This window comes from Micromesistius poutassou, assembly GCF_964030765.1.
Source record: "Micromesistius poutassou genome assembly, chromosome: 17".
NCBI lineage: Eukaryota > Metazoa > Chordata > Actinopteri > Gadiformes > Gadidae > Micromesistius > Micromesistius poutassou.
The window spans coordinates 4,620,644-4,647,228 of NC_140287.1; the positions used below are offsets into that span (position 1 = coordinate 4,620,644).

A 26,585-nucleotide genomic window follows, 5' to 3' on the forward strand; every position below is an offset into this window, starting at 1 on the left:
CCTCCCCACCCCCCCCCCCCCCCCCCCATCCACTGAAAACCCCCACCACCACCCCCCTCCGTCTTGACACCATGAATGCCCTCCTCTCTACGCCCGCCTCCCACCACCCCCACGGTCCACATTCGCTGCTGCAAACGGCCGCTGTTTCTGTCTCTACCCACCCCCGTCCCCTCCCCCCTCCCCCCTCCTACACACACACACACACACACACACACACTCAATGCCAGGGCCTCAACTGTAACCCTTAAAGTACAGGCAGGGGGAAGTCAACCTCTAACCGCTGTATGCAGTGGTGGCAGAGCAGGGGGAGGGGACTGAGGCTGGGGAAGGGGACAGCGGCTGGGGGAGGGGACAGAGCAGGGGGAGGGGACAGAGCAGGGGGAGGGGATGAATTGATGTCTTCCCTGGTCTGGACGATGTAATAGCGACTTTGCTTCCGCCCAAAGAAGGGGAGAAGACCAACGTTCCGGTAAGGAGAGGACGTGTCTCATGTGGGGGCATCAGTTCAATGGCAGTAGTAGATTGAAGGACATGATTGCTCCTTTCGCAGGATCAACAGAAACAGACCCATGACCCACATGACATAGTCGTACAATTTCATTCCAAAACCAAGGCCAAATAAGAAATGCCCCCCCCACCCCCCCCCCACACACACACACACAGCGCCCCCCATCAGAATGTGAAGCTGACATTGTCCATAGCAGCAGCTCTCGCTGGCCTGAATAACTTTAGGCATTGCGAGCGGCAACAACAACAAATTCAATCACATCCACTAAGGCTCAGAGACTAAGGCTGAAGTCCCCCCCCACCACCACCCCCCCCACACACACACACACACACACACACACACAACTAGTGGGCTGCCTCTCCTTTTTTTCCTGCACATATATATTCATAATCCTCTCTCTCTCTCTCTCTCTCTCTCTCTCTCTCTCTCTCTCTCTCTCTCTCTCTCTCTCTCTCTCTCTCTCTCTCTCTCTCTCTCTCTCTCTCTCTTCTCCCTCTCTCTCTCTCTCTCTCTCTCTCTCTCTCTCTCTCTCTCTCTCTCTTCTCTCTCTCTCTCTCATGTTTTCCTCAGACCCATGGAGGGAGGCCAGGTTGTTGTTTGTGTATGTTGGGGGAGGGGGGAGGGGGTGGGGGGGGCGGGTAGGGGGGTACAAAACATGTACCTGTCTGTCTGTCTGTGTGGCTGTCTGCGTGCTGGTGCTGTCATCTCACCCGACAGGTCTATCAGTGTCCAGGGACCGTCTCAACCCCCCCCCCCCCCTCCCCCACCCCCACACCCACCACCACCCCCCTGCCTGACAACACGCCAATCCAGACTGACAGCTCCTCCTCAGGTAGCTGGTGGAGGGAAGGGTGTAAGGGTGTGTGTGTGTGTGTGTGTGTGTCTAAATATACAGTCAACATGGAAATCATTAAAGAAAACAAGAAATTACTAAATACTACCTGCACAGGAGTACTGTGATGGGCACACACACACACACACGCACCGCTGTGATGCGCGGGTGGGGGGGAGGGGAGTGTTAGTTATGCTCATATCCCTGGATGACACCACGTTTACTGCTCAACATGAACGATTCCGAGTTACGATTACGATTCCAAGTGCTTATTCAAACATATTCTATATTGTTTGGTTTGCTGAATTAAGTGCATAGTGTCATGGCTACATTGCTCACCACTAATAGTATTACAAAGAAAACACACCAGTAGAAGGCTTGTGGATAGCCCATCCAAAAGGGCGTGTGTGTGTGTGTGTGAACAGCGAAAAAGGATAAAAAGGTTAGAAGACAGGACTCTGAGGTCTGATCTGCTACACTCTAGTAGTTTCTTGTAAATAATCTGCACTGAGCAACCAAGGTTATTACCTAGGAAGCAGTTTTTATTCTGCCATGTTTCAGCCTCGCTCCATCTCCAGCCATGTCTCAACAACACAACCGCAAAACAAAGTACGCCTATACTACCCCACGGTGAAGTGTACTTTGTGTGCCCTCGTGTGCACACACACACACACACACACACACACACACACACACACACACACACACACACACACACACACACACACACACACACACACACACACACACACACACCCACTCCTTCACTTGGGCCCCTCTGAGACATGCAATGAGTCGAAAGCTTCGACTGCAAACTAAATATATAATCAGGAGGAACAGCGCCGCGTCTGACAGGCCGGGCGGCGTGGACTGACCTGGTGACGACGGACAAAAGTAAACAATCTTGAAAGCGCCTTCACCGCTTCTCGACATATCCAGGCCTCGCTTCCGTCCGATTACCCCCCCCCTCGCCGTTCGCCTCTGCCCCGTCTGTTTTCCTGTCTCTGGGCGCAAGGGCGATGATTCGGCTTGGCAGTAGCTTTTCCTCAACCAAAAAAAAAAAACTAAACCCCACGCTCTTCCTTTAGTTCCCATATCTGCATATCTCCTGAACCTGGGGGGAGAGGGGAGGGCGAGAGGGAGGGGGAGGGAGAGAACTGGGCCGGCGTGGATTGCGATGCACTTTCTTGTGAAAGTTTCGCGTCTGCTTTCGCTGCCCCGATTGTGAGGTGAACGCAGGGTTGAGCCGTGTGCCAAAAGCGATAACTCGGGGGTATTTGGCCCTGGAAGGATCCCCACGATTGTGGCAGAGCTTTAAGTGATCGTGTTTTCACACACCTTGTCAGTTCCCTGGGGCTGGCTGGCAGGGTCCATACTGCCTCCGCCGGAGCCGGCCGCTTATAGCGCTGTCAGCCCGGTGGTGAGCTGGTAATCTATTGCTAGCTAATGTTCCCCGCTCCGCTGTTGTTCGCGCGTGAGCACCCAGGACACCTGCCTCCTGAGCTCCCAGCACACAGAAGAGGAGGAGGAGAGAGAGGAGGAGGTAGGAGGAGGAAGAGGAGTGAGGAGGAGGGGTCCCTTGTCAGCATACGCCCCACATAACTTCCATCCTCAGTTTGAGTTTTTCCCTAGATTATCCCCCAGGGAAAAAACTCAGAACCAAATTAGTTTGAAAAGTGTTGCAGGAATAATAAAGTAAGTAATAGGTAGAGCGCAGATTTGATGACATCTCAGAACCGAACTGGAGCACAAATTTGACATCGGCACTAAGCGCAGCCATCCTATTCTCCATGGTGAGGCTGAAACTCCTTACACCAGTACAAGCGTAATGAACTCAGCCTAGCAACCATGCCTAGCCAAGCACATCGATGTAATCATTCCCGCTAACCAGAGTTACCTGGCTATTAATGAGGGCGGCACTAGCTCAGGAGGTAGAGCGGGTTGGCTGGTAACTGCAACGTTGTGGTTCCATCCCCGTCTCCTCCTAGCTGAGTGTCGTGGTGTCCCTGAGCAAGACGCCTCACCCTAATTGCTCCTGACGAGCTGGCTGTCGCCCTGCGTGGTTGACTCCGCCGTCGGGGTGTGCATGAATGGGTGAATGTCAGTCAACACTGTAAAGCGCTTTGGATAAAAGCGCTATGTAAATGTGGACCATTTAGTTATCTGCACCTCTTACGATTCTGTTCGGCCTCCTTCCATATTCATCTGGAAGGGGGGAAGATCATCTTTTAGGGATGGCAGACCTCTGCACTGAGAGCTGAAACACCGTCATCTAGACGCTACCTTGAGAGGCACGTGGGTGGGCTCATCACACACAGCGCGCGTCCACGCTAAGTCGCTTAACAGCGCGTGGAGTTTGAACGAAGCGCAGGTGATCCGGGGAGGGGGGCGGAGACCGGTCAGAGAGGATGACACAGGGTTAACGGAACGCGGCGGTTTGGCGGTTGGGGGGAACTGTTTTACAACCTGCTTAAAGGGGCTTACGTTGAGACGGGTCAGCATCAAAGAGAGCGCTGGAGACTTAAAGAGATGAGTGCATCTTCACAAGCTGTGCAGCGGTGGGCCTTGTTTGCGTACCGTACACCAGCGTTCCTCCTCACAGCACATATTGACCCTGCATGGGGATCCATACATATACACTATATATATATATATATATATATATATATATATATATATATATATATATATTTCTTAACCTAAGTCGTTATTATCAACGTTTCTTTGCATATTTGTTCTTCATTTTCTGCCTCACTCGCACCAAGTGAGCGACCAGCCACACATTGAGATTCAACCCAATTGGACACGTTAAATGCACCAGTTGAACCAATCAAGAATCAGCACGCCATGCCAGACTGATGGCTCTCATTCGGTTGGCTGCTGGAGTGTGTGTTGGTGGGGTGGTGTGGCGGAGGAGCGGGGCAAAGTAGTGGTGTGTGGTGTGTGTAGGTTTACACTGCAGAGTGATGAGTAGGTATGCTAGTTTCCCTTAATATACCAAATAACAACTAAACATTCAATTATTCCCAGATAAGAGACACATGGCTTGGAAAAACAAAACTTCCAATGTATTGAATATGGATTGATATAATGCCTGCGTCTGGGTGTCTAAGCAGTAGAGTGACATTTGCTCTGCTTGATTGATAACAGCCATCACACACACATCATCAAAAGCTGATCAAATAAACGAAACATTTTACCTAGTGATATATAATAAAAAATGTATAGCTAAAAAGGCTACATATTTAATGTAAATATGATATAAATAAATATAACAATCTATAAATAATATCTATATCTATATATTTATCTTTTTTGTAACTTCAACAAATTTAATCCCCAACACTGCAAACTAGCGGAGGGGTTCAGATGAACCACCACAGCAACACGTTCTCTTTCTGGTCACAAGTCACAAGTCACTGTCAACTCCAAACTCGTGTCTCCCTCCCCTCCTCCCCCCCGCCCCCCCCGCCGCCCATACTTGTGCAAGATGCTACCCCCCGCCCCCCCCCGCCGCCCATACTTGTGCAAGATGCTACAGCCCCTTCTACATCCCCCTCCAAAATAAGAGCAGCCACACGTCCTGCGGCTGATGTGGTGGATGTTCTGAAAGCGGGTCGGGGAAAGGTTACGTCAAGAAGCACGGAGTGGGGCAGCGAAAAAGACCAAAAAGAGTCTTGCTTGTTTTAATTATTTTATTAAGCGCCTTGATGCTATTAAATGCCCCAGATACATTCACCCTACAGTTCCCAATTAGACTGACAAGTCGCTGCATTACCCACAATAAATATAGCAAAGGGCTGCCCGGGGGCCCGAGAGGACCCCTAACGGTGACCCTCATGTGTAATGATGAAAAACAAACGGGCGCGCGCAGCGCACGCCATGCCTCTGCCGCCGCTCAGGCATGCATGGAGGACTGTGCACGCACTGGGAAGCCGCACACACACACACACCACACACACACACACACACACACACGTTCCTGGTGCAATGTGTCCCTCATGATGCTCTTCTAACAAAAAAAAACAGTAGGGGGTAATAACATTTTTTTTAAAAAGATGTATTTGGAAAACCAAGAATACGTGACCATTGACGACCATTGACGTTTGCGATGGTGAACTGTTTATTAAAAGCAGTGTTGGTCAGCTGCTCGCCGGGGGGGGAGCGCGGTTCAGAGGGGATATCGCCCCCCCCCCCCCCCCCCCCCCCCCCCCGTTCAGTGTTCATTAAGTTAAGAGTGACGGGGTGACGGGGGGAGACGCAGCGAACCCGAGGGTTGAGGGGGGGAACGAAACACTTAAACAAAGGAGGAAAGACAACGCAGTCACAAGTGCCTAATGTGCAAGAAACTACACCGTCGCCCCGCCCCCCCCGACCCTGTACTGGAGGGGACACAGGCTAGCAAACACTCCCTGTTCACGCAGTGACACACATACATCCATACATACATACATACATACAACGGACCTACGCATAAGCGTGGGCATTGCTCCCCCCGAACACGCACATACACGTGCACGCAGACACACACACACACAGCTCTCCATGCATGCCATTAAGATTGAGAGTACTAGAGCTTCCCATTGGCAAAGGCTCCCTCTGGGAACTGGGGGATGAAGCTCTTGAAGTAAGCCCTGCGAGAGAGAGAGAGAGAGAGAGAGAGAGAGAGAGAGAGAGAGAGAGAGAGAGAGATGAGAGAGAGAGGAGAGAGAGAGAGAGGAGAGAGAGAGAGAGAGAGAGAGGAGAGAGTGAGAGAGAGAGAGAGAGAAATAAAGATAGTTATGGATACATGGCATAGCAATTGAGCGAGCAATAACAAAACAGACAAAACACCAAATTGCAACAGCAAACATCCACCAAACTGATGAAGTCAGAGCCAGACCTGACATACTTAAGTGCAGCTGACTATCTGTTCCAGAGACCCACGGGGACTTTCATATCTGCTCTGTGCACGACCACACACTTCAGGCACAGCACAGACAAATGACGCTAATGCGCAGACCCTCAGCCAGTGCCCCTTGTTCAGGTACACCTACACCACGAACACCACTTTAAAGAACAGCAGCACAAGCAACGCAAAAACAAGCCAGGGACCAAGACAGGGCCCCCAGCCGAGACAATAGAGAGTGCTTCAGACCGGTACTTATTAACAGGCCTTTGAACGCCACAGCTCGGGAGCAAACAGTGCCGGCCGCGGGGCTGCAGGCAACGCCTATAGATTAACTCTGGTGAGGTCACACCGGTTTGTGTGGAATGAGGCTGAACCTCAATGACACACACACGCACGCACGCACGCACACACAGGTGCGCGTTTGTGGTTTTTACGATTAATATAAGTTTGCTAAAGTACAAGCTTCACTTTGAATTATGCCCATGCCTGAACAGGTTCCTTTGACAAATGTTGATACTACTGTGGGTTTAACGGCACCCGAGAGGCTTGGCAAACTTCCTCTTCAGATGTCGACCAAATCGCATGCAAATGTGACCGAACCAAGCACCAAACAAACTATTACTCGATCTAAAGAAATGTGCGGGCGGACGGCGGCTCTTCTCTTTAGCGTCGCTCCCTTTGATGGCGGACCAAATAGCTTGTTGCGTCTCCTCAAGGCCCCCGTCGCTTTGAGTTATGTTGTCGGCGTTTCTGACCCTGGCGACACACATCAACGCAGTGAAGGCAAAGAGAAAGAAAACCTTCACAACATAGTTGGGCAAATAAAGCGTCGCGTCCGTGAACAGCGGGCTCGGCGCGGGCGCCGCCTCAGCGGTGCGCACGACACCCCTCCTCTTTCACGATACATGACACAATCAGCGCTTTTTGACGCGGTGCTTCGGCTACACGATCTTTGGATCTGCCTGCGGAGGCATTGTTAAAAAAGACAACGGCCGTGGCTGTGAAAGAAGGTATCTGCCGAGGCTTCAAGGTGAACCGGACCAGAAGACCGGGCGCAAGTCCTTCACGCTACGCTTCGTTAAGCACCCAAACAAAACAGCGATTGTGCTGTAACGATTGTGACCGACACAATTCACACTTTAGCTACAAAATCACCCGCTGATTGCCCCGCTCCGTACGGCTCTCCAGCATGGACAAGTGTTGCATTTCATGCTCCGGGGGATCGAAAGGCAATACCGATACCCCGCAAGAATCAGGGATGAGAGGCCCTTACTGGTCAGAAACGGGCCCGGACAGAGAGGTAATCTCACCATAGCTGATTGGTGGCGTTTCTCACAAGCGACAAATAACAGCACTAAAATCAAACCTGCAGCACCTCTAATGCGTACGATGCTCACTCCTCAGTGTGGTCCACAGGGCCTGTGCATGCTGTTGTACCAGGCCCTCAGTGTGGTCCACAGGGCCTGTGCATGCTGTTGTATCAACCTCTACTCACTTGGCCCTCTTGGCCATCTCGTTGCCGTCCCAGCGGGGGCTGTAGGGGTAGGCCTTCTGCACCTGGGAGTACAGCTGCCCGCTGCTGGTGAAGTGGTACACAGACTGGAAGGTCAGCGTGGGCTGGTCCCGGGGGAAGTACAGCGGCAGGTCCACTAAGAACACACACACACACACACACACACACACACACACACACACACACACACACACACACACACACACACACACACACACACACACACACACACACACACACACACACACACACACACACACACACACACACAGAGAGAGAGAGAGAGAGAGAGAGAGAGAGAGAGAGAGAGGAAAAACAGGGGCGAGCGAGATGGGGGCGAGAGAGACGGGGGCGAGAGAGAGAGAGAGAGAGAGAGAGAGAGAGAGAGAGAGAGAGAGAGAGAGAGAGAGAAGGGCGAGAGAGACGGGGCGAGAGCGGGAGAGAGACGGGGGCGAGAGAGACGGGGGCGAGAGAGATGGGGGCGAGAGAGACGGGGGCGAGAGAGACGGGGGCGAGAGAGAGAGAGAGAGAGAAGGGCGAGAGAGAGAAGGGCGAGAGAGAGAGGGGGGAGTGAGTGAGGGAGGGTGAGATTGAGAGACAGCGAAGGAGAGAGAGGGAGAGAAAGTGTTAATCAAAGAATGGCTGCGACGAGGCTGTAAGGCGATCAATAAAAAGACAGGCCTGTGCTTGTTTAACAGTGTGTGTGCGTGTGTGCGTGTGTGTGCGTGTGCGTGTGTGTCTCGGCAGTACCATGGACCAGGAAGCAGAAGTCCTTCCACATTAGGAGAAGGGTTAACTTTGTGAATCCTTCAGCATCGTATTCTACCACCCCCCTGGAATGCAAGCACACACACACACACACACACACACACACACACACACAAGGTGTCATCACATAAGCATCGTTTCAGACCCGGGGAGTGGAGGCCAGAGCCTCACGTCCAGATGAGCCGCCCCTCTCTCCCGACGGGGGCTTGTCCGTGTAGTACTGCAGTAGTACTACTCACATTCCAAAGTGGCTCAGGAAGGCGGCGATGTACTCCCTCCTCTTGTGGTAGCCTTGGATCACGTACTGCACCTATTTACCGACAGGAAAGAAACACACACACACACACACACACACACACACACACACACACACACACACACACACACACACACACACACACACACACACACACACACACACACACACACACACACTCTGAGTGGCTGGCATTGTCGAGCTGAGCAGAAGCTGTGGATGATAATGGAGCATCGCGTTGCATAACGGAGAAATAAATAAGCAGCACAAAAAATAAAAAAACGTCTGCAAGGCTGCCAGGGTGAAGAGACAACAACACTGGGCAGTGGGGCTTCATTATGTGAGGGGAATACGTTTTAAAAGCCCAAAGTCCATAGGTTGTGCTATTTCGTTTTTTGCCATTGTGTTATTTTGCTGCTTTAACAACAATGAAGACACAGGGTCATTTCGCAGGAATACAAGTATATAGTGTGCAACATTGAGATCCGACAGGGCCCGGCGGGGGGGGGGCCTCTGTCACGGCGGTGCAGAAACACCCAGGCGCTGCAGGAACAGACTTGCTGCGGTATAACACTGGGTCTGTGAAGAGAGGCTGTGGATCCATTAGGGTGAGATCAGTGCTCGAGTGACAGAAATCCACTGCTGCTATCTATCTATCCATCTCTCTATGAGAGCCTTTTCATGCGTCAACACATGTTGTTAGGACGAGTATGAGCTTGTCAGTGTGTGTGTGCGCTGCACGCACGCACTTGCACTTACACGTACACACACATGCGCGCACTTACACGTACACACACACATGCGCGCACTTACACGTACACACACGCGCGCGCGCAGTTACATGAAGACACACACACACACACACATGTGTGCGTGCACTTACATGTACACACACACACACACACACACACACACACACACACACACACACACACACACACACACACACACACACACACACACACACACACACACACACACACACACACACACACACACACACCGCCCGCCCGCCCGCCCGCCTGCCCGCCCGCCTGCGCACTCACACTCATGCCCACCAACATGTGTTTAGTGGATGGTGGACAGGTGTGAGGGCCTCTCTCTCTCCCAGTGCTACTGGGGCCCGCTCGGCCGCTGAGCATCCCAGGCAGGTGAGAGGGCCTGGGGCGGGCGGTGAAGGTGACTGGGGCTGATTCCACCTGACCGCACCGTGCTCCATGCTCACCAGAAGATACTGACACAAAGCTAAGATAAGCCACTAAAAAAACCACTAAAAAAACCACTAAAAAATTTAAGAAATGATGGACCAGCACAAACTCTTTGTTGGAACGCATAACTTGTGGTGCTGTGTGAAGTGTGTAAAATACAGAGAAAAAAATATTGTGAGAATGCCAATAGGTGAGTGTGAGTATGTACCACGCACACACACACACACACACACACACACACACACACACACACACACACACACACACACACACACACACACACACACACACACACACACACACACACACACACACACACACACACACACACACGTGGGTAGAAAAAGTCACCACATGACTCAGACTACTCACCATTCAGTTCATGGGACAGTGTGTGTATGTGTGTGTGTGCATGAATGTGTGTGTGTGTGTGTGTGTGCATAAATGTGTGTGTGTGTGTGTGTGTGTGTGTGTGTGTGTGTGTGTGTGTGTGTGTGTGTGTGTGTGTGTGTGTGTGCATGAATGTGTGTGTGTGTGCATATACAGCAAGACGAAACACTCTGGGTAGGGCTTGTTGGTTTTAGCTCCGTTGTGTGTGGCGTACTATTGTCACTGCGTATACACCTGTACATGTGAGGAGGATCAGCGATGTGACACGCCCTGCCCGGCCCCTCCCTCCCTCCCTCCCTCCCCCTCCCTGCACTGGCTGGCCCGCGTGCTGACAGACAGGTGAGGCCACTTGGCAGGTATTTGGTGCAGCCCGCACCCTGCCTTTATTGCTGCTGAACATCCTGTACTTGCCGAGTGTGATGCAACAACGTGTTCCTTTTCCTTTTTTTCACCTCCGGAAGTACTTAAAACAAAACACAATACCTGCGCTACTCAGCAAATTCAATGATCTGCCTATGAATGTATCTTAGCCTCTCTCTCTCTCTCTCTTGTTCTGCAAGCATTCAATAAGGTCAGGGGCTGCTTATCTAGGTGAAAGCAGAGCGTTCTAGAGCAAGAAGAGAAAAGCTGTTCTGTTTCACGAGTGAATCTTCCAGCCATGAATATGGCAGCCTAATGAAAAAAAGTAATTAGTGTAGCATAGAAGCATAGAAACATGTCGTGGGATAACACATGCATTCTATCTGCAAGGACAGAAAAATGATAATCAGCTTACTCATCCATTGCATCAAATGTAATTTGCTTCCTTGTGACACATGCTGTTCGCTTGCACAATCCTCCTCATCAACTACCTTCGACGCGGCCCTTTGAAGACGGCGAGCCAACAGCTGTATGGGACGTTCTGAAGAACTCACCCATGTGATCAACACATTTTCTTTGCCATTACATGATCAAAAGTTGAAGATCACGTTGTTGTGAAGTCCACGCACGCACGCGCACACGCACACGCACACACAGTGTGGTTGCGTATAACACGGTGGAATGTACTATCTGTGTGAAGTGGTAGGCGTACTAGGCAGTAAACTAGCAGCAGCATCTGCTTGGTTGAGTCCATGCCTGTCGCAGTAAAGTCAATGTACTAATCTGGGGAGAGAGTGAACCATGATAAAAAGCAAAAAAGCACCCTGCGTGTATGTGTGCGTGTGCGTGCGTGTGTGCACGCGCACGCGCGTGTGTGTGTGTCTGCCGTTCAATACGATCCGCGTTGAGTGGGTTGGAAGACAGCGAGAGCTGTTCCCCCGCCAGAGTCACCACCCGGCCGCGGGCCAGGATCGAGGTGTGTCAGTGGAGGCTTCGCAAAATGGCGCCAACGTGGCAAGAGCAAACAGCTTCGTTTAGAGACTCGTTTAGAAATCATTCCGCAAAACCAATCCCCTCCATGAGGAGGGACGGGGACCTTCAGCCTGGCGAGGCGGCCGTGCGGTTTGTGCAGCAGTATTGTTCCTCAATTCAACAGTCTAATGTACTGATATCAATATATATACTATGAATTGGAAATAAGTGTACTACCTACTACTTTTGTGTTTAATGGAAACAAAAACGGATCTGAATTTGAAGTGAAAACCATACTACAAATCACAAAATGTACACATTGCACACATTATATTTGCCGCCACGAAACAGGCTTGTCAAAATGATAACGCCATATATTTGTGTACGATGATATAACAAGACGTAGACAACACATACAAACTCCGTTCCCTGTCTGTTCCGACATGAGAAGGCCGTTAACAGGAGGGTATTTACGGGGCACCCTGTCCCGGTGTGTGCTGGCCCCTTCCGCCCGCCTCCACAGCCCTACAGGGACAGGGTGAGGGGCCCTGTCTGCAGCCTGTCTCCACCCGTCAACCTGTGGTGCCCAAGCAGCCCTCAGACGACCTCTGGCGTCCGGCCAGCAGCCGCCCACGTACAGGTACATGCTACCAACACTATGCACACGGGCATGGCTGCACACAAACATAGCTACACACACACGACCACACACGCGCATGGCTACACACACACACACACACACACACACACACACACACACACACACGTACGTACGTACGTGCGCATGGCAACACACACATATGGCCACACACACATGCACGCGCATTGGCTACAAACGAGCATGGCTGCACACGCACGCATGTATGTGGGCATGACTACACACGGGCGCACACACACACACACACGGGCGTGCACACACAAACACGCGTGCGCACTCACACACAGCCCAAAAAGAATAATTAAGCAAATCCAAAAAGACAAGACAGACAGAAAGACAGGAGAAATGGTGGTCTTAAAATACACAGGGGATCCATCTTTGAAGGCATTGCTGCCAGTGTCCTAAGCAGGGAGCACCTGATGCTTATCACGCCCAGCCTGGGCACACACACACACACACACACACACACACACACACACACACACACACACACACACACACACACACACACACACACACACACACACACACACACACACACACACACAGTGAATGCAGCGATGACACAGTGAATGAGGGATCACCTTGTTGGTGAGTAACTGGCACACTTGAGGGACGTAGTCGATGAGGCAGCCCCCGCTGGGGAACGCCGGGATGTGGAGGGCCGAAGTCCCTCCGAGAGCACTGATGGATAAAAAACACACACACACACAAACACACAGAGGGTCAACTTCAAGAAGGTACAGTGAGCTGGTTATAAGACAGCTGCCATCACGTTCATTTTTATTTCAACCACAATTTCTCAAAGTTTAGATCTTGAATATATCAATTGGACGCCGTGTTTCTGTGGACTCATTCAATACGAACGCATAATCAAGGTCTTCAAACTCCACTAAAACCACAGCCATGTCTCTGGGGAGGCTTCCTTTGGCCAGGAAGAATGGATGATTTCAGGGTGAGGATTTACGTGACTCGAGGAGTAAACTAAGATGTGATGTAGCACCTATGGTTCATATGGGCTAAAGGACGAGGAGGTAAAAAAAAAAAAAAAAAAAAAGAAAAGTAACAAGGCCACTCGTGCCTTCGGCTTTTAGCTCTCATTCCTCGTTCATCCTTTGACGTCCCTTTCGATCGGCGGCGCGGCTCTGCTCCTGATTAGAGCATGCTTGCTTAATCAGGACGACCGCCGGGGCGGCTCCCCGGCCCCTAATGGGCCGACGCAGGCCCACGTACCGCTCTGTGCCTCGCAGCCAAACAGGAGAGGGAGAGGATGGCTGCAAAACGAGGGTGGGTGGGGGGGGGGGGGTGGGGTGAGGGGGTGGTCTGTAGAGCCACTTATTAGCCTTTAGTGCTCATCTCAAGGCAAAAGTGTGCGTTGGATTGGCAGCAAATAGCTCCCGATTCTATTTCCATCACGTCCCCCTCGACGCGCTGAGGCGGGTCGGTCGCGGGGCGGTCGCGGGCGGTCGCGGGGCGGGCATCGCGCCGCGTTCATGTCAGCCAGCGACCGGCCGCCGCGCTGTCCCTGCATGTCAACAGCATGAAGCATGCAACATTACGCGTGTCAAAGGTCACGTATGTACATATGTTTATAGTCCCGTGGCCGCGCTCCCCCAGCGCCCCGGGCGTGTCGTGTGTGGATGAGAGCGTGCGTCCAGTGTGGCTTCCAGCCAATGGACACTAGCGCAAATGCAGTCAGCCAACCAAAACAAAAATACAATATATATATATATAGGCCTATGTATATATCTATATTTTTACTACTACTAGGTAGCATTAAGTCATAAATGGCTTTAGAATAAATGCAGGAAGCATCAAGAGAAAATTACAGGTGGCCTAACAAGTTAATAATAGAACGTACTCTACATATGTGATTGTGCAGGCCAGAAGCAGCAGTATTATCAAACCCAGGCGATGGGGAAGGATACAAATTGCAGACACGAACACCAAAAAAATGTTGGTTCGTCAATGTGTCAGTGCGCTTGCGTGCTCTTTCTTGTTACTTTATATTGTACTACCATTGCATGACACTATTTCTGTTGGAATGTACCAGAGCCCTGCTGGAACCAGTGACCCCACCGAAAACCTCTCTGCACTCTCACACATCAGCACGGTGCATATCGACACCGTGTGCGTCAACAATGTGCGCATACATAGTACACCTCACACACACACACACACACACACACACACACCTCAGCACTGGAGAAATGGCAGGGGAAACACTGGGGTCGTTCAATCATGTGGAGACCGGTACATGTAGAAGGTGATGCCCAGCATCCAATCAGTCCCAGGACACGTCCCCAGATCCTCCATCTTTCACCCGTCGGTCCGCAACTTCGACCTCATCAAAAGGGAGTGAGATGTTTTCTTCAGAGGTGACTTGCATAATGGAACGGAGTGCAATCCAGTGCAGTCATGGAGACTGCAGTCCAGAGATTGTGGTTTCCCACCAGAACCCGTCGGCCGCATTACGAAAACAACCACAAGCGCTCGATGATGGAGGGACCATGACCTCACTCTGCTGAAGGGAGGTGCTGCTATGAACTGGGAGTGAGGCTGTGACTGGGCTGGTTTACTGACCGCACGTTGGCCTGAAAGGTGTTGACCGCGATGGGCTGGGGCTGAGACCAGCATTAAGCAAGAGGCTAATTCTGGTCAGTTGTTAGTCATGCCCATTTATGAAAAATGATCCGACTGGTTGCTTCAGAGTAACACCACCAGAAACTTCTTTCGCAATCACTGAGGAGAAACGCTGATAAGACATAACACTCTGGTCCCAGTACGAGTGGGCCATATATAGATATAGTTCCGTAAATTCCAACGTGGTTAACAAACGCTTTCTTCAGATGCAGCCCCTTGCCACCGTGACTGACGTCTCTCCAAAGAGCACTAATGTCGCCGTTTAGAGGGGGCAAATAATTTGCATTAGCTTGTGCATTTCTCGGTACTTCGTCAAACGGTTAATTCAAAGTGGCTCACAGCAATGAGCGCAGCCGAAGCCTTTGAAAGTGGAAACCTAAATTATGCCCATCTTTCCGCCCACAGATCTAAGAATAACCACACATCATTCAGATGGAAATGTGGACAGAGGCGCAGAAAATCGCAGTGCGTGTCATTCATTGTGTCAGTGGCGAACAAAATGCAGTGTCTTTTGACGTTTCGCTGTCTGCAGAGTTTCTAACCTTTTTAAGTGAGGGTCCCATTAGACAGAGCACTGGCTGAATGCATCTGACGTCCAAATTACTGAGTAGATATTTCTGGGGCGGAAATATAGGGGGAAAAAGAAAATGCACCCAGGATCTATGTCAAAATATATTTGAGCAGACATCTAATTTCAAGGTCAGATTGATGGGGAGAAATTAAGCTAGGCAGAGAGTTCATTCAAAACTGAACTCTTCGTTTGAGGAGATTATGACAAGCCGCAAGGATGATGTGGGATTAAAACAAATGGCAAAGCATTCCAGCATGTAAATATTTACCTGTGTACGAGGTGAGATAATGTAAGAACCTACTTATCTTGCTGTAAACATTGCTGTTAGAGGCTTTGTAGAGGTCTTGCGTGACAGTTGAGAAATGTTAGGTTTTAAGGGAACCGTCAATTAAACTGAAAACAATATACACCGAAATCAGTGTGCAAACCAAGCCTTTTTTTCCCTTTAAATTAAACACCGGTTACAGTTACCCATTTGAATTTGACCAAACAAATTGTTATATTTCATACAATAAAGTTTGACACACAGAAACGCGTCGGTAATCCTATTTAAAAAGACTCCCCCAAACATTCAAAATTTTGTGATTTCAGGTGAGATTTGCCGGGACCACGATGACCATCATGACCATGATGCTTCACAAAAAGGCTGATATTAAGGAACAAATCAAATCCTTGGGCCTTTATATTCAATATGGATTAGAACCGTTCTTAGCCAACCTGGGAAGCATCACAGTGATGCATCATCCTTCTTTACCTACCACTGTGCATTTGAATGACGCATCATCAATGGCGGTGTGCGTCGACCATCACAACCCTCTACACTCTACACATACACATGATTTGATATCCTGCTGATCCTACTGAAACGACTCTGGAAGAGCTTACCCACACAACAGGAGTCATCGTGTGGATGGGTTCCCACAAGGCCTCTGAGCCACGCTTTACTGTACTCCGTGACACATGTATAGTAGACGCATAAACAAACCAACAACCAGTCCGACACACACACTCATACTGTTGCTGTACAGTGACGGGCCCGCGTATGACTTCATCAGGCCCAGAGATTATCCCTCAGTGATTCAGGTGGACGGTGACGAACCTCTGTTGGGTTGTGTTGTGCACACGCGGTGTGTTGTGTGTGTGTGTGTGTGCCCATGCTTGTGTATGCGTGCGGGCGGGTATCAGTGGCAGCATGGGAAGCCGATAAGGGGTCAATCGTAAGCAGGGTTAAAAGGGCGAGCCGATGTGGCTTGTGGCCAAGGTGCGTCCAGATGGGTGTGTTTGGATATCGTTACACGGCGGCGAGCTGCCAACAGCACGCCTCCGTGAACGCTAAACTAAGTTGTGCAGACGCCAAGGTTCTCCATAGATCCACCGAGTCGTACCCAGAGCATCAATCAGCCTCCATTTCATGTCGAAGCCAAACGAGGGCTTATTTAGAAGATTATTATTAGCCTGGCCGTGCTTTGCCTCAGGAAGGAGGACTGAGTGAACCCCGCCGCTATGATGCACGCATCTCCGCCGACTGCCAGCAGCGCAGCAGCAGTGTCTCTCCACCATTCTCACATCCAACTCATCTGGAATAAAACGACACAGGAGGCATGATCAAAACCAGGACGGTTCTATTAAAAGAAAGGTGGCCGTGGCAGCCTGACCTACAACAAAGAGGTGAGGTGAAGGTGTCGGCGCCGCGCCCGGCATGCCGAGAGCTCTCCTCTGTGAACTACGGTGCCACGGCGGCCGCTCAACAGAGCTGTCAGACGGAGCCGGGGCCTTTTGATAAACATGAGGTGGATACTCCGTCTCCGCCGAGCCTCTCCCCGTCGCAGAGTCACAAATAATACAGGTGAAGCCTGTCAACCTTCTATTGTTTCCCCCACGACTCTTGCGTTTGAATGCGCCCAGCGGGTTGAGCACAGAGACAGGCGGTGGGTTTGTTCAGCGGCTACGGCGGCCAGCTGGAATAACCACATTTTCAAGGATTTGCCAGTTTGCATTGGTGCTCCGCAGATTGATCATCAAGTTAGGTGTTGTGCATGAAAAGAGGAGCCAGAAAGCGTGCACATGGAGGCCAACGAAAGGGCCCAATGCTCATCTTCAAGACGCGAAATAGAAAAGATCTGAACGTCAGCAGAAGTGAATTCAGTTGAAGCACAAAGATGACCTTGGTCATATTCTGATGACTTAAAACCAACTGTTGAAAAGTGAACCTTCTTTCCTTCTCTCCCCTCCCTCTTTTTTAATGATTCCTCTAGTTTTCCACTACCCGTTATTTATTTATACAGCTACTTTTTCAGTGATTTTACCTTGTACGTTCATTTTGAGAAGAGTGAGTATTTACAAAAGTTCTATATAGGTTGAGTGTATAATTATTATTATACTTCAAACATTTATAAATTAAGTCCAAGCCTAGCCTTCAAGTAATTCTTTTCCCAAAGACTATAGATGGGATTTAAAGTACAGCCAGCTAGTCTCACGTACTTAGAAACACATACTGACCCAAATGCATGAACGCACACGCACACGCACACGCACACACACACACACACACACACACACACACCTCAAGGCAAATGCAGATACACAAACATTAGTGCGCTGCAGCCTAAAACTGTCTCTCTGTGTTGATTTTTCTGGGCTCCTAAATCTGGTTGGAGGGCAGAGTCGGTGCCCACTCGATTCCTTTATGCCATGCAGCAGGTTTCTCTATGGAGAGGGTGGAGACGGAGCCAACTTGTCTTACAGGCGGAAAGCAATCAGGTAAACGAGGAGTGAAAGTCAAAAGGAGGGATAATGAGATTATTCTGAAAATAAAAGTGGATTACGGCACTAACTGAAGCGAAATAAAACCCCAACAACAACACAACCCTCCCTTAAAAAAACAACAAAAAAAACCCGCGCACCGAGATACCGTGCTGCCGTATTTGAACCTCTAATGCAAAGTAGCAGGCGTGACTAAATACAGACTATGTGCTTCTTACATCGGGGCCGCCAGTACATTTGTTTGTCTATGTTCAGTATCATAAGTTATGGTGCCACGTGAAGGAAGATGCTCTCCAGCTGTCAACACCGCTTATCGTTATTTACAGAACGACAAAAGTTGGCCAATATCTTCTGATATTCTCGTTTGTTTTTTTCAAAAGGCGTGATGTCCTATGCAACCGAAAGGGACAGACGATAGCACAATGCACTGATGCATGTAGACATGGAAGAGAAAGTTGATGCTGGTTATTTATGCGATGGCACATCAACACAGCTTGTGCATTACAGAAACTAAATATATCATTGTATATTAAATGGTATTTTTCAGAGAATCCCCTGGATAGACAACGTGAGTCTAGCATCCACCTATACTTCTCCACGTCAGATACAAATGAGCTGGATATCCCAGACGAACACAGAGCTCATGTTTAAAATGAAGCCCAGCGCCAGAGACAGGAGTGGAAGAAAACACAGACCGACCTTGCCCCAGTCCCTTCTTTCACATTTGTTAAAATATTTAGGGCTATTTGTGAGTACAGGCATGTAATAGTGGTGCTCTCGCTCTCACACGGTATCCTTGCAAAGCCACAGTCAATAATGTGGGAAGCTTTACCACATCACTTTACTGCAATGGATAAATAAATAGATTGTAATGAACACACTGGTCTAATCAAAATGCAAACAAAAAAACCTGTCCGATTTAAAATGTTCCACATATGGGGTGCATGTTCCTGCTCCATCTGAAGAAGAGGAGTCTTCCACCTGGCCACCGGTAAGAGGTCGAGTGACTGATGCATCGCTTCGTTGCTGCCCACCGTCCAAGAGCCGGTTTTCCAAAACCAACCCTTCATCTCTCACTTGTGCTCTCAAAATAAAACCCTGGCACATGGCACGCAGACTTGGTTCCTGGAAACACAGGCCTTCTTTATTTTCTCTCCTAAATGGGCTTACGAGAGCTTTCAATTTTTGGGGCGTGGTCGGGCCCAAACAACGTTTAATGTCATTCGTTAAGCAAGTCGGTGCCTTTACATCAAAGGGCTGGACAAGAAGAAAAATGGAAAAGCAAGGGCTGAGCTTCTCCTCAAGGAGGATGGTGTTGTCTTATGCTGTGCCACAATTTCAAATTCGCATTTAAAATCGCCTGGCTCCACGGTGAATGCAGTACACCTATAAATATGTATCTGTGCATCTTACCGTCAAAGTGCACCGCTCATGGTCACTTGGCGGTGGTCATTATCACAACGCTTTGGGCAACACGATAAAAAGAAGAGGATAACTTGAAACCTGCGTCGATGTTGCCGTCCGCGAGCGGCCACAGACGACGGGTGTGTGGAACCAGCGAGGATCTATAGGAAGTGAGAGCTGCGGGATAGAGGAGGATAGAGCATTGGTTGCCCTTAATCAATAGTTTGTACAGAAATAAAGCAGATACGCAGGCCCGGTCCCATCAAAGCGCGGAGCGAGTGCTACGGTCGGCGGCGCACAAAATCGCTAAACGGCGTGGGCGTCATGCGTTGATTCCAACAGGTTTTTTTATTTTTTTTTCATCCTTTATTTTTTATTTTTTTTAGCAGGCTTCTCCATAGCCAGGAAACATTAGCGAGCAACAGCTTGTTTGAAGATGGAGGATGAAACGCAACGGAAAAAGAGGGGGGGTGGGGGAAGGGGGTGGGGGGAGAGAGGGAGAGAACACGCAGGAGATGGATGGAAAGACAGAAGGGATGGCAGCAGAGGATGCGGTGGTGGTGGTGGTGGTGGTGGTGGTGGTCCTGATCGGAGACCTTCAATCTATTGGGCGGACGTGCGCTCCGTCAAATAGATGGTGAGGGACACGAGGAACAGAGGAGCGCAGAGAGTTTCACAGGAACTCAATCCAAAAAGAAAGTAGTGGGGAAGAAAGAAGAAAGTAAAAAAATAAAAATAAAGAAATAAATCAACCCTCCCTTGTGTTCGTTTTCCTTGTTTTTTTTCCCTTTCTTTTGCTGTGCTCGCTGCGTTTCAGTCGAGCGAGGGAACGACCTTGCCGGGGTAGAGCACGCTGCTTGTCTCCCTTTCAAGTCCCACTCACTCTCTCTCAGCTCCCTTTGAGGATCCGCCAGAGGGATCAGCAGAAGAGAGAGAGAGGAGAGAGATGGAAATAGAGACAGACGGAGAGACGGAGAAAGAGACCGGCAGCAGATGGGGGAGAAAGAAGCAAAAAAAAAAAGAAAAGGATGGAGGGAATGAGAGAAGGAAATGGAGATGAATGCATTTTTTCCTTTTAAAACCCAGAAAAGGGGATGCATGGATAGAGGGAGAGAGGAGCAGACAGACAGACATACCGATAGACGGACTGGGGGAACTGAGGCAACGGGAGCGGGCGTTTCTGGATGGGAGAAAGGCGATCGCTGCACGTAAACAGAGGTTGCTCTAGATAGTTGTTTTCCGCCAATCTCAGGGAGAGGAGGGCAACAAGACAAGGCCGGAGACTATAAGGGGCAGGAAGGACACAGTAGAGGCAAACTAGCAGAACACGTCTGCAATCGCACACACGCGCACGCACACACACACACACACACACACACACACACACACACACACACACACACACACACACACACACACACACACACACACACACACACACACACACACACACACACACACACACACACACACAGGATATATTAAGTGCCGTTGTTAAGCACATGATCATTCATGCACAAAAAAACAAAACAAAAAAAAAACTCACACATACGACTGCTTGTCTTCAAACAATGGTAAACACATACATTCTGGCCTGAGGTCATGAATTAACAGACTCCCACACAGCAGACAACAGGAGGGAAAAAAACACACGCACAAAAGGCGTTCAGTATGGTGGAATCACAAGCTGGGCTACACAAGAACGCTACAGAGGGCAATTAGAAGAAAGTTACTAATGGAAGTATAGATAGTTGATGAGTGAGAGGTTAGACATATATATATATATATATATATATATATATATATATAAATAAATAAATACATATATATTTATATCTAAGCTTTGTTCTCTGGGGGCTCGCACAAAAGGCAAGTTCACTGTGTTGTGCAGTCGCCTCCCTCAGGCCCTGCAAACACAAAACACACTTTTTTGTTGCTGTGCTCTCCTGCTGCCGGTAGCCCCCTTCTGTCTGTTCTGCTCACCGACCTGGCCGGAGAGACGGAGCCCCCCAACGCACCTAGGTCTGGAGCACTAGCAAGGTCAACTGCGTGTGTACACACACACACACACACACACACACACACACACACACACACACACACAGATGTACACACACACACATAGACACCGACACACATGATGTGCACATACCGATATAGATGCGCGCACAAACACACACACAAACACACACACAAAGCAGGTTTTTGACATTGTGTACTAAAGATTGGGGGGTGCTGAAGATGAATGGAGTGGATTTGTAGGTGCTTAAATGTAGAGGGGCAACGCAATGACTGCTAACAAAACACAGTGCAGAGAAACAACCCATGCAGACATGTCCGATTTATTTTGGGTCTGTGGGCAATGCGGCTAAATACGCATTATAAACATAACAAACAACATCAACTTTGGACAGATAGACACATATAGACATATAGCCAAATATAGCCTAGTCTATAAACAGACTATTTTTTCTAAGCGGCGATTGCACATTCATTCATATAATAAGTTATTATTTTACAAGAGAACAAGTGGTGTCAATGTCATGTCGGAGAGATAAAGTCACTTAGTGTAAATGCATGACAATAGAACAGCCCTTGTGCAGGTGACTCAGGCACGAGGGCAAACACATTGAAAAAGAAATGAAACATGAATCACAGCATCTTAGAAAACACAGACCAAACAAACTAAATGCATGGAAGAGGGGAGAGAGGGAGATGGGGAGAGTGGAGGACGGAGGGACGGGGTGGAAGGAGAGAGGGAGAGCAGAGGAGGAGAGCGGGGAGGAGGGAGAGAGGGGAGAGGGGGAGAGGGGGAGAGCAGAGGAGGGAGGGAGGGACGGGGGAGGTGGAGGAGGAGAGAGGGCAGAGGTCCGATAACCTGGTGTGACGGGGCGTGTGTTCGTAAATAAACATCAGCCTCACATTATTCTCAGCACGAAGGCTCAGACGGCGGGCGCCCTGAGGTCAGAGAGGACCCACACCTGACACGTGAGCGCACACACACGCACGCACACGCACGCACGCACTCCCACGCACGAGTAGTTGAAAAATAGCCCATAGCCTATGCAAATGCTGGTACCTGCACGACACACACACACACACACACACACACACACACACACACACACACACACACACACACACACACACACACACACACACACACACACACACACACACACACACACACACACACACACACACACACACACACACACACACGCGCGCAAATAAATGCACAAAAACCCAAATCTTATAACTGGGGACACACAGTGTAAAATAAGCCCACACACACACACGCACACGTACACACACACCCCACCCCGCCCCCCCCCAGACTGCAGACGGACACTCACCCTAACCTCACTGTGCGTCATTGAACAGAACTTCTTCCTCTTTTGATTTATTTTCTGCTTCTGCTGCAGTGTGTGTGGAACCTATGAATAAGGGCAGATGCGGAGACGTCCTAGGACCATACGATGTGACACGCCATGGCACTGGGTACGCCATGCGTTCATGGTACAACTGTACCCCCCCCCTCTGTGACACTCTGATGTAGAGAGCCCTGTGACCTTTGAGTGTTTGAACGGAGGACGGGCCCCTGGTTTTGGAGCGGTTGCTCTGAATGACTGAAGCCCTCCTGGTCGGGGGGGGGGGGGGGCTGAGTACTCACTGTTCGATGCTGGGGGACAGGTAGAGTTTGGGGAACACTTGGGTCGCTTCGGCGTCCTCGAAGCTCACAGAGAGCAGGGCCACGTCCTCTCCGGGGTCCAGCGTGGTGTCCTGGGTTAGACAGTAAAAGGGGGAACGGGTCAATGAAAAATGAAGTTCCTGTCACACAAACATATAGAAAAAAGGCGAATAATGGTGTGTTGAATCCGTCCTCCACCTAGGGCCTGTCATCTTCTACGCCTCTGCCAAAGTGCAGCTGGACCTGGAGTGGAAGAGGCGATTGGAAGCAAAGACACCAGCAGGAACATCTGTTTTGTTTCACGCCATGTTAGCTTCAACAGCCGCCGCGAGAGGGCCGGACTGATATCTGGAAGCGCCGCGTGGACCATCAACGGCTGCTAGCTAGGCCGAAGCTGCCTGCCATCTCGCCGCCTCCCATCCTCGCTGCCTCCCATTCCTCCGAGGTTCTGCGGGTTCCTCTCTCGCTCTATAATTTCATTTCCCCGGAGCATGGCCACTCGCAGAAGGACTGTCATTATCAGCGCCTTTTCTGACCCTGGAGAACCACTCTGGGCCTCCCCTCCCTCCCTCCCTCCCTCCCTCCCCTCTCCCACATCTCTCCCACATCTCTCCGTCTCGCAAACACGCAACAAGGACGAAAAAAATAAATGGAGGGAATGCTCGGCGGCGTTAATCAAATGTCTCACAGATGGTTTGAAGTCATCCATTTGTGATAATCGCTGCTTGCGTGGTGAGAGGGGGTTCTTCCGACCAGCCTATGCCGTGCTGCCGAGGCGGCCATCAGCAGCAGGACGCACCAGTTTACAACACTGCCGCCCTGGACCCTCGTACCCGGGCGCGCTGAGCGCGTGTGCTCACTGGGGTTTGCTTCGCCGACGTCAAAAAGGGACGCTGCGTGTCAGTTGAGTTTAACGGGCGACGCCCACGTGGGTGGATCTCTTACTTAACGGCGCGTTTCGCCGCCGCGTCAAGTGGCGCTAATTGATTTTTACATAGGAGCTAATTGGCGTCGCCGCACTGTGTTTAACTCAAGTAGCCCAGAAATTAACATATACTGATTATAGAAATTAAGCTTATACAATCTTATTAACTGCAGAGAAAAAAGTACACGTTACAGCATCATTGGAAATGAATGTGTTCAGATAAGAAAAATAATGGGGTAACAATTTTGAGTTAAAAATGTATTTCAAACTAACTTAATCTGCCTTTTTCGGTCATGTCAGTTCGATGCCCGAACACACTGCAACAGAGCAGAACAACACATTAAAGCTTCTCCTAATATAATTATGTAAACAGCGGCAGATCATAAAACCGACATTACTTAGCGGCCGTGGAGTCCATCAGTTCATAGTCTCTCTGCGTGTTGCGGTGCGTTACGAAGCGAGCGTTGGCGGTGTAGATTACTTGTGTAAATGGCTTGTGTAACAGCCCCGCTAAAGAGGGGGGAATGGCGGTATAATACACAGCACGGGGCATCCCGACGTGTTGCCTGATGGGATCAGCTCGAATCAAACAGTTTTCCCGTCGCTAAAGAAGAAGAAGCTGTGCGTGGTCTCAGACAACGTGGCAGGGCTGTGCCTCTGTACGCCCGTGATGAAAGTGGACAGATGAGGGAAAGTTTGTGTCTGTGCTTGTGTGTTAAGGGGATGATGTTGAAGAGGCAGATTCAGCCAAGACAATTATTTTCCTCCAGTTTGTAATTGTCAAGTCTCATTTTCGTCCTCAAGGCGATCCAATGTATGGCCGAGCGAGATGAGAATGCAGGAGAACGTGAGGGGCGTAGGGTTCAACAGCAAGGTGAGCGGGACGGCAGAAGACTGGATGGTGAATTGGGGCTAGCCGGGGCCCTGTAGAGGCAGCTCTCTGGGGAGTGATTCAGTGTCGCCCGTGTCCCCGGCACAACGGAGGGCTGTCACAAGCCATACGGCGTCAATGCGGCAGAAACTAAGCAAATACATGAAAGAGGCGGAGGACATACCCCCAAGTTTGAGCTAATGCCATTGTCAATTATTGTACTAGGCAGAGGGGCCTAGACTCCGGGGATAAACATGGCAGTTTTTATGTTTTGTGTAACGTAACTGCAAACTTTTACTGATGAATAACAATGAGATGAAGTTCAAACCCTGACTTGCCATCAATTTCCAGCATTATTCTAACGGGCAAAAATGAAAACAAGGCTATTACCAAGGGGTTGTTAGTAGCATGCCAAAGCATGTGGTCCAGCTTCCTCTTAGAACTGTAGATGCTGGCCAAAAAGAATACAAGCAGTGAAATGCAATGCACTTAATCATGCCAAATAATAGATCTTCTAGTCTTAGAGACTGGCAATCAGAACAATACTTTACATCAGAGCCATTAATATAAAAGAAAATACAGAGTGGGTAATACAGGAAATACATTTGGTGGTGACTGATAATTTTGCATAAAAAGGTTAATAAGCATTTCTTCTCCCCCAGAGACCAATATTTGCTAATCTCTCTCAATCGTGCCTGTAAAGTAATATATACACTGTATATATAAACATATTCTGGCAGCTGACTTGCCAACAACAGTTGGGCATAGTGAGTGGCAAGTTTCCATAGCCATGCAGGTGTTAGATTGATCATGCGAGTGACAAATGCATCTAGAGACGTGTTCGCAGACGGATACACCACTACACTGACAATGTGGTCAGACGAAACCACCCCGGAGAATTTGTGAAATTTGTATTTGTCTTGGAAGCATTCACACAATGGCATAATGGCATATTTGATTGGAACACCCAAATGTGAATATCCTCTTAACGATGAGCTGTTTTTCTTATGAGATGGCAACGAGTTGCTGCTACTGCTGAGAAAAAAAAAGGAAACCAAGAACAAAACAACAAATGTTGACCTTTAAAGCTTCCTGGCTTAAATAACCCAATTCAAACCAGAACCATAAACGTATCCCAGCACACACGCAAAACCATAAAGCCTGTGTGTTTGGGCTTCATTGCACACAGGCAGCCCCCTATTTAAGCCCCCTTAACCAAAGACACTTGGGGCAGAGTTGGGATTACTTATGTTAATAGTTAGTGGTGAACTAACATCATTAAAAACAAAGGCCCCTGCTGCACAGGCCATGGGCTAGACCCCTAATGAAGACACTTCACAGGGGAGTAATGAGCACTGGGA

At 49.6% G+C, this 26,585-nt stretch overlaps 1 protein-coding gene across 1 annotated transcript in view; it reads right to left on the reverse strand.

The window, feature by feature from the left end:
- Positions 1-5,027: 5,027 nt before the first annotated feature.
- The window catches only part of babam2 (BRISC and BRCA1 A complex member 2), a 55,390-nt gene continuing 33,832 nt past the window's right edge, over positions 5,028-26,585 (reverse strand). Inside the window, exons 7-12 of the mRNA XM_084481866.1 lie at positions 23,411-23,520; positions 12,941-13,040; positions 8,752-8,822; positions 8,495-8,577; positions 7,727-7,880; positions 5,028-5,974 (exon numbers count right to left, since the gene is read on the reverse strand). Of these exons, the coding sequence (XP_084337992.1) occupies positions 5,911-5,974; positions 7,727-7,880; positions 8,495-8,577; positions 8,752-8,822; positions 12,941-13,040; positions 23,411-23,520 (582 nt within the window). The 3' untranslated portion in view covers positions 5,028-5,910. The remainder of the gene's footprint in view (positions 5,975-7,726; positions 7,881-8,494; positions 8,578-8,751; positions 8,823-12,940; positions 13,041-23,410; positions 23,521-26,585) is intronic.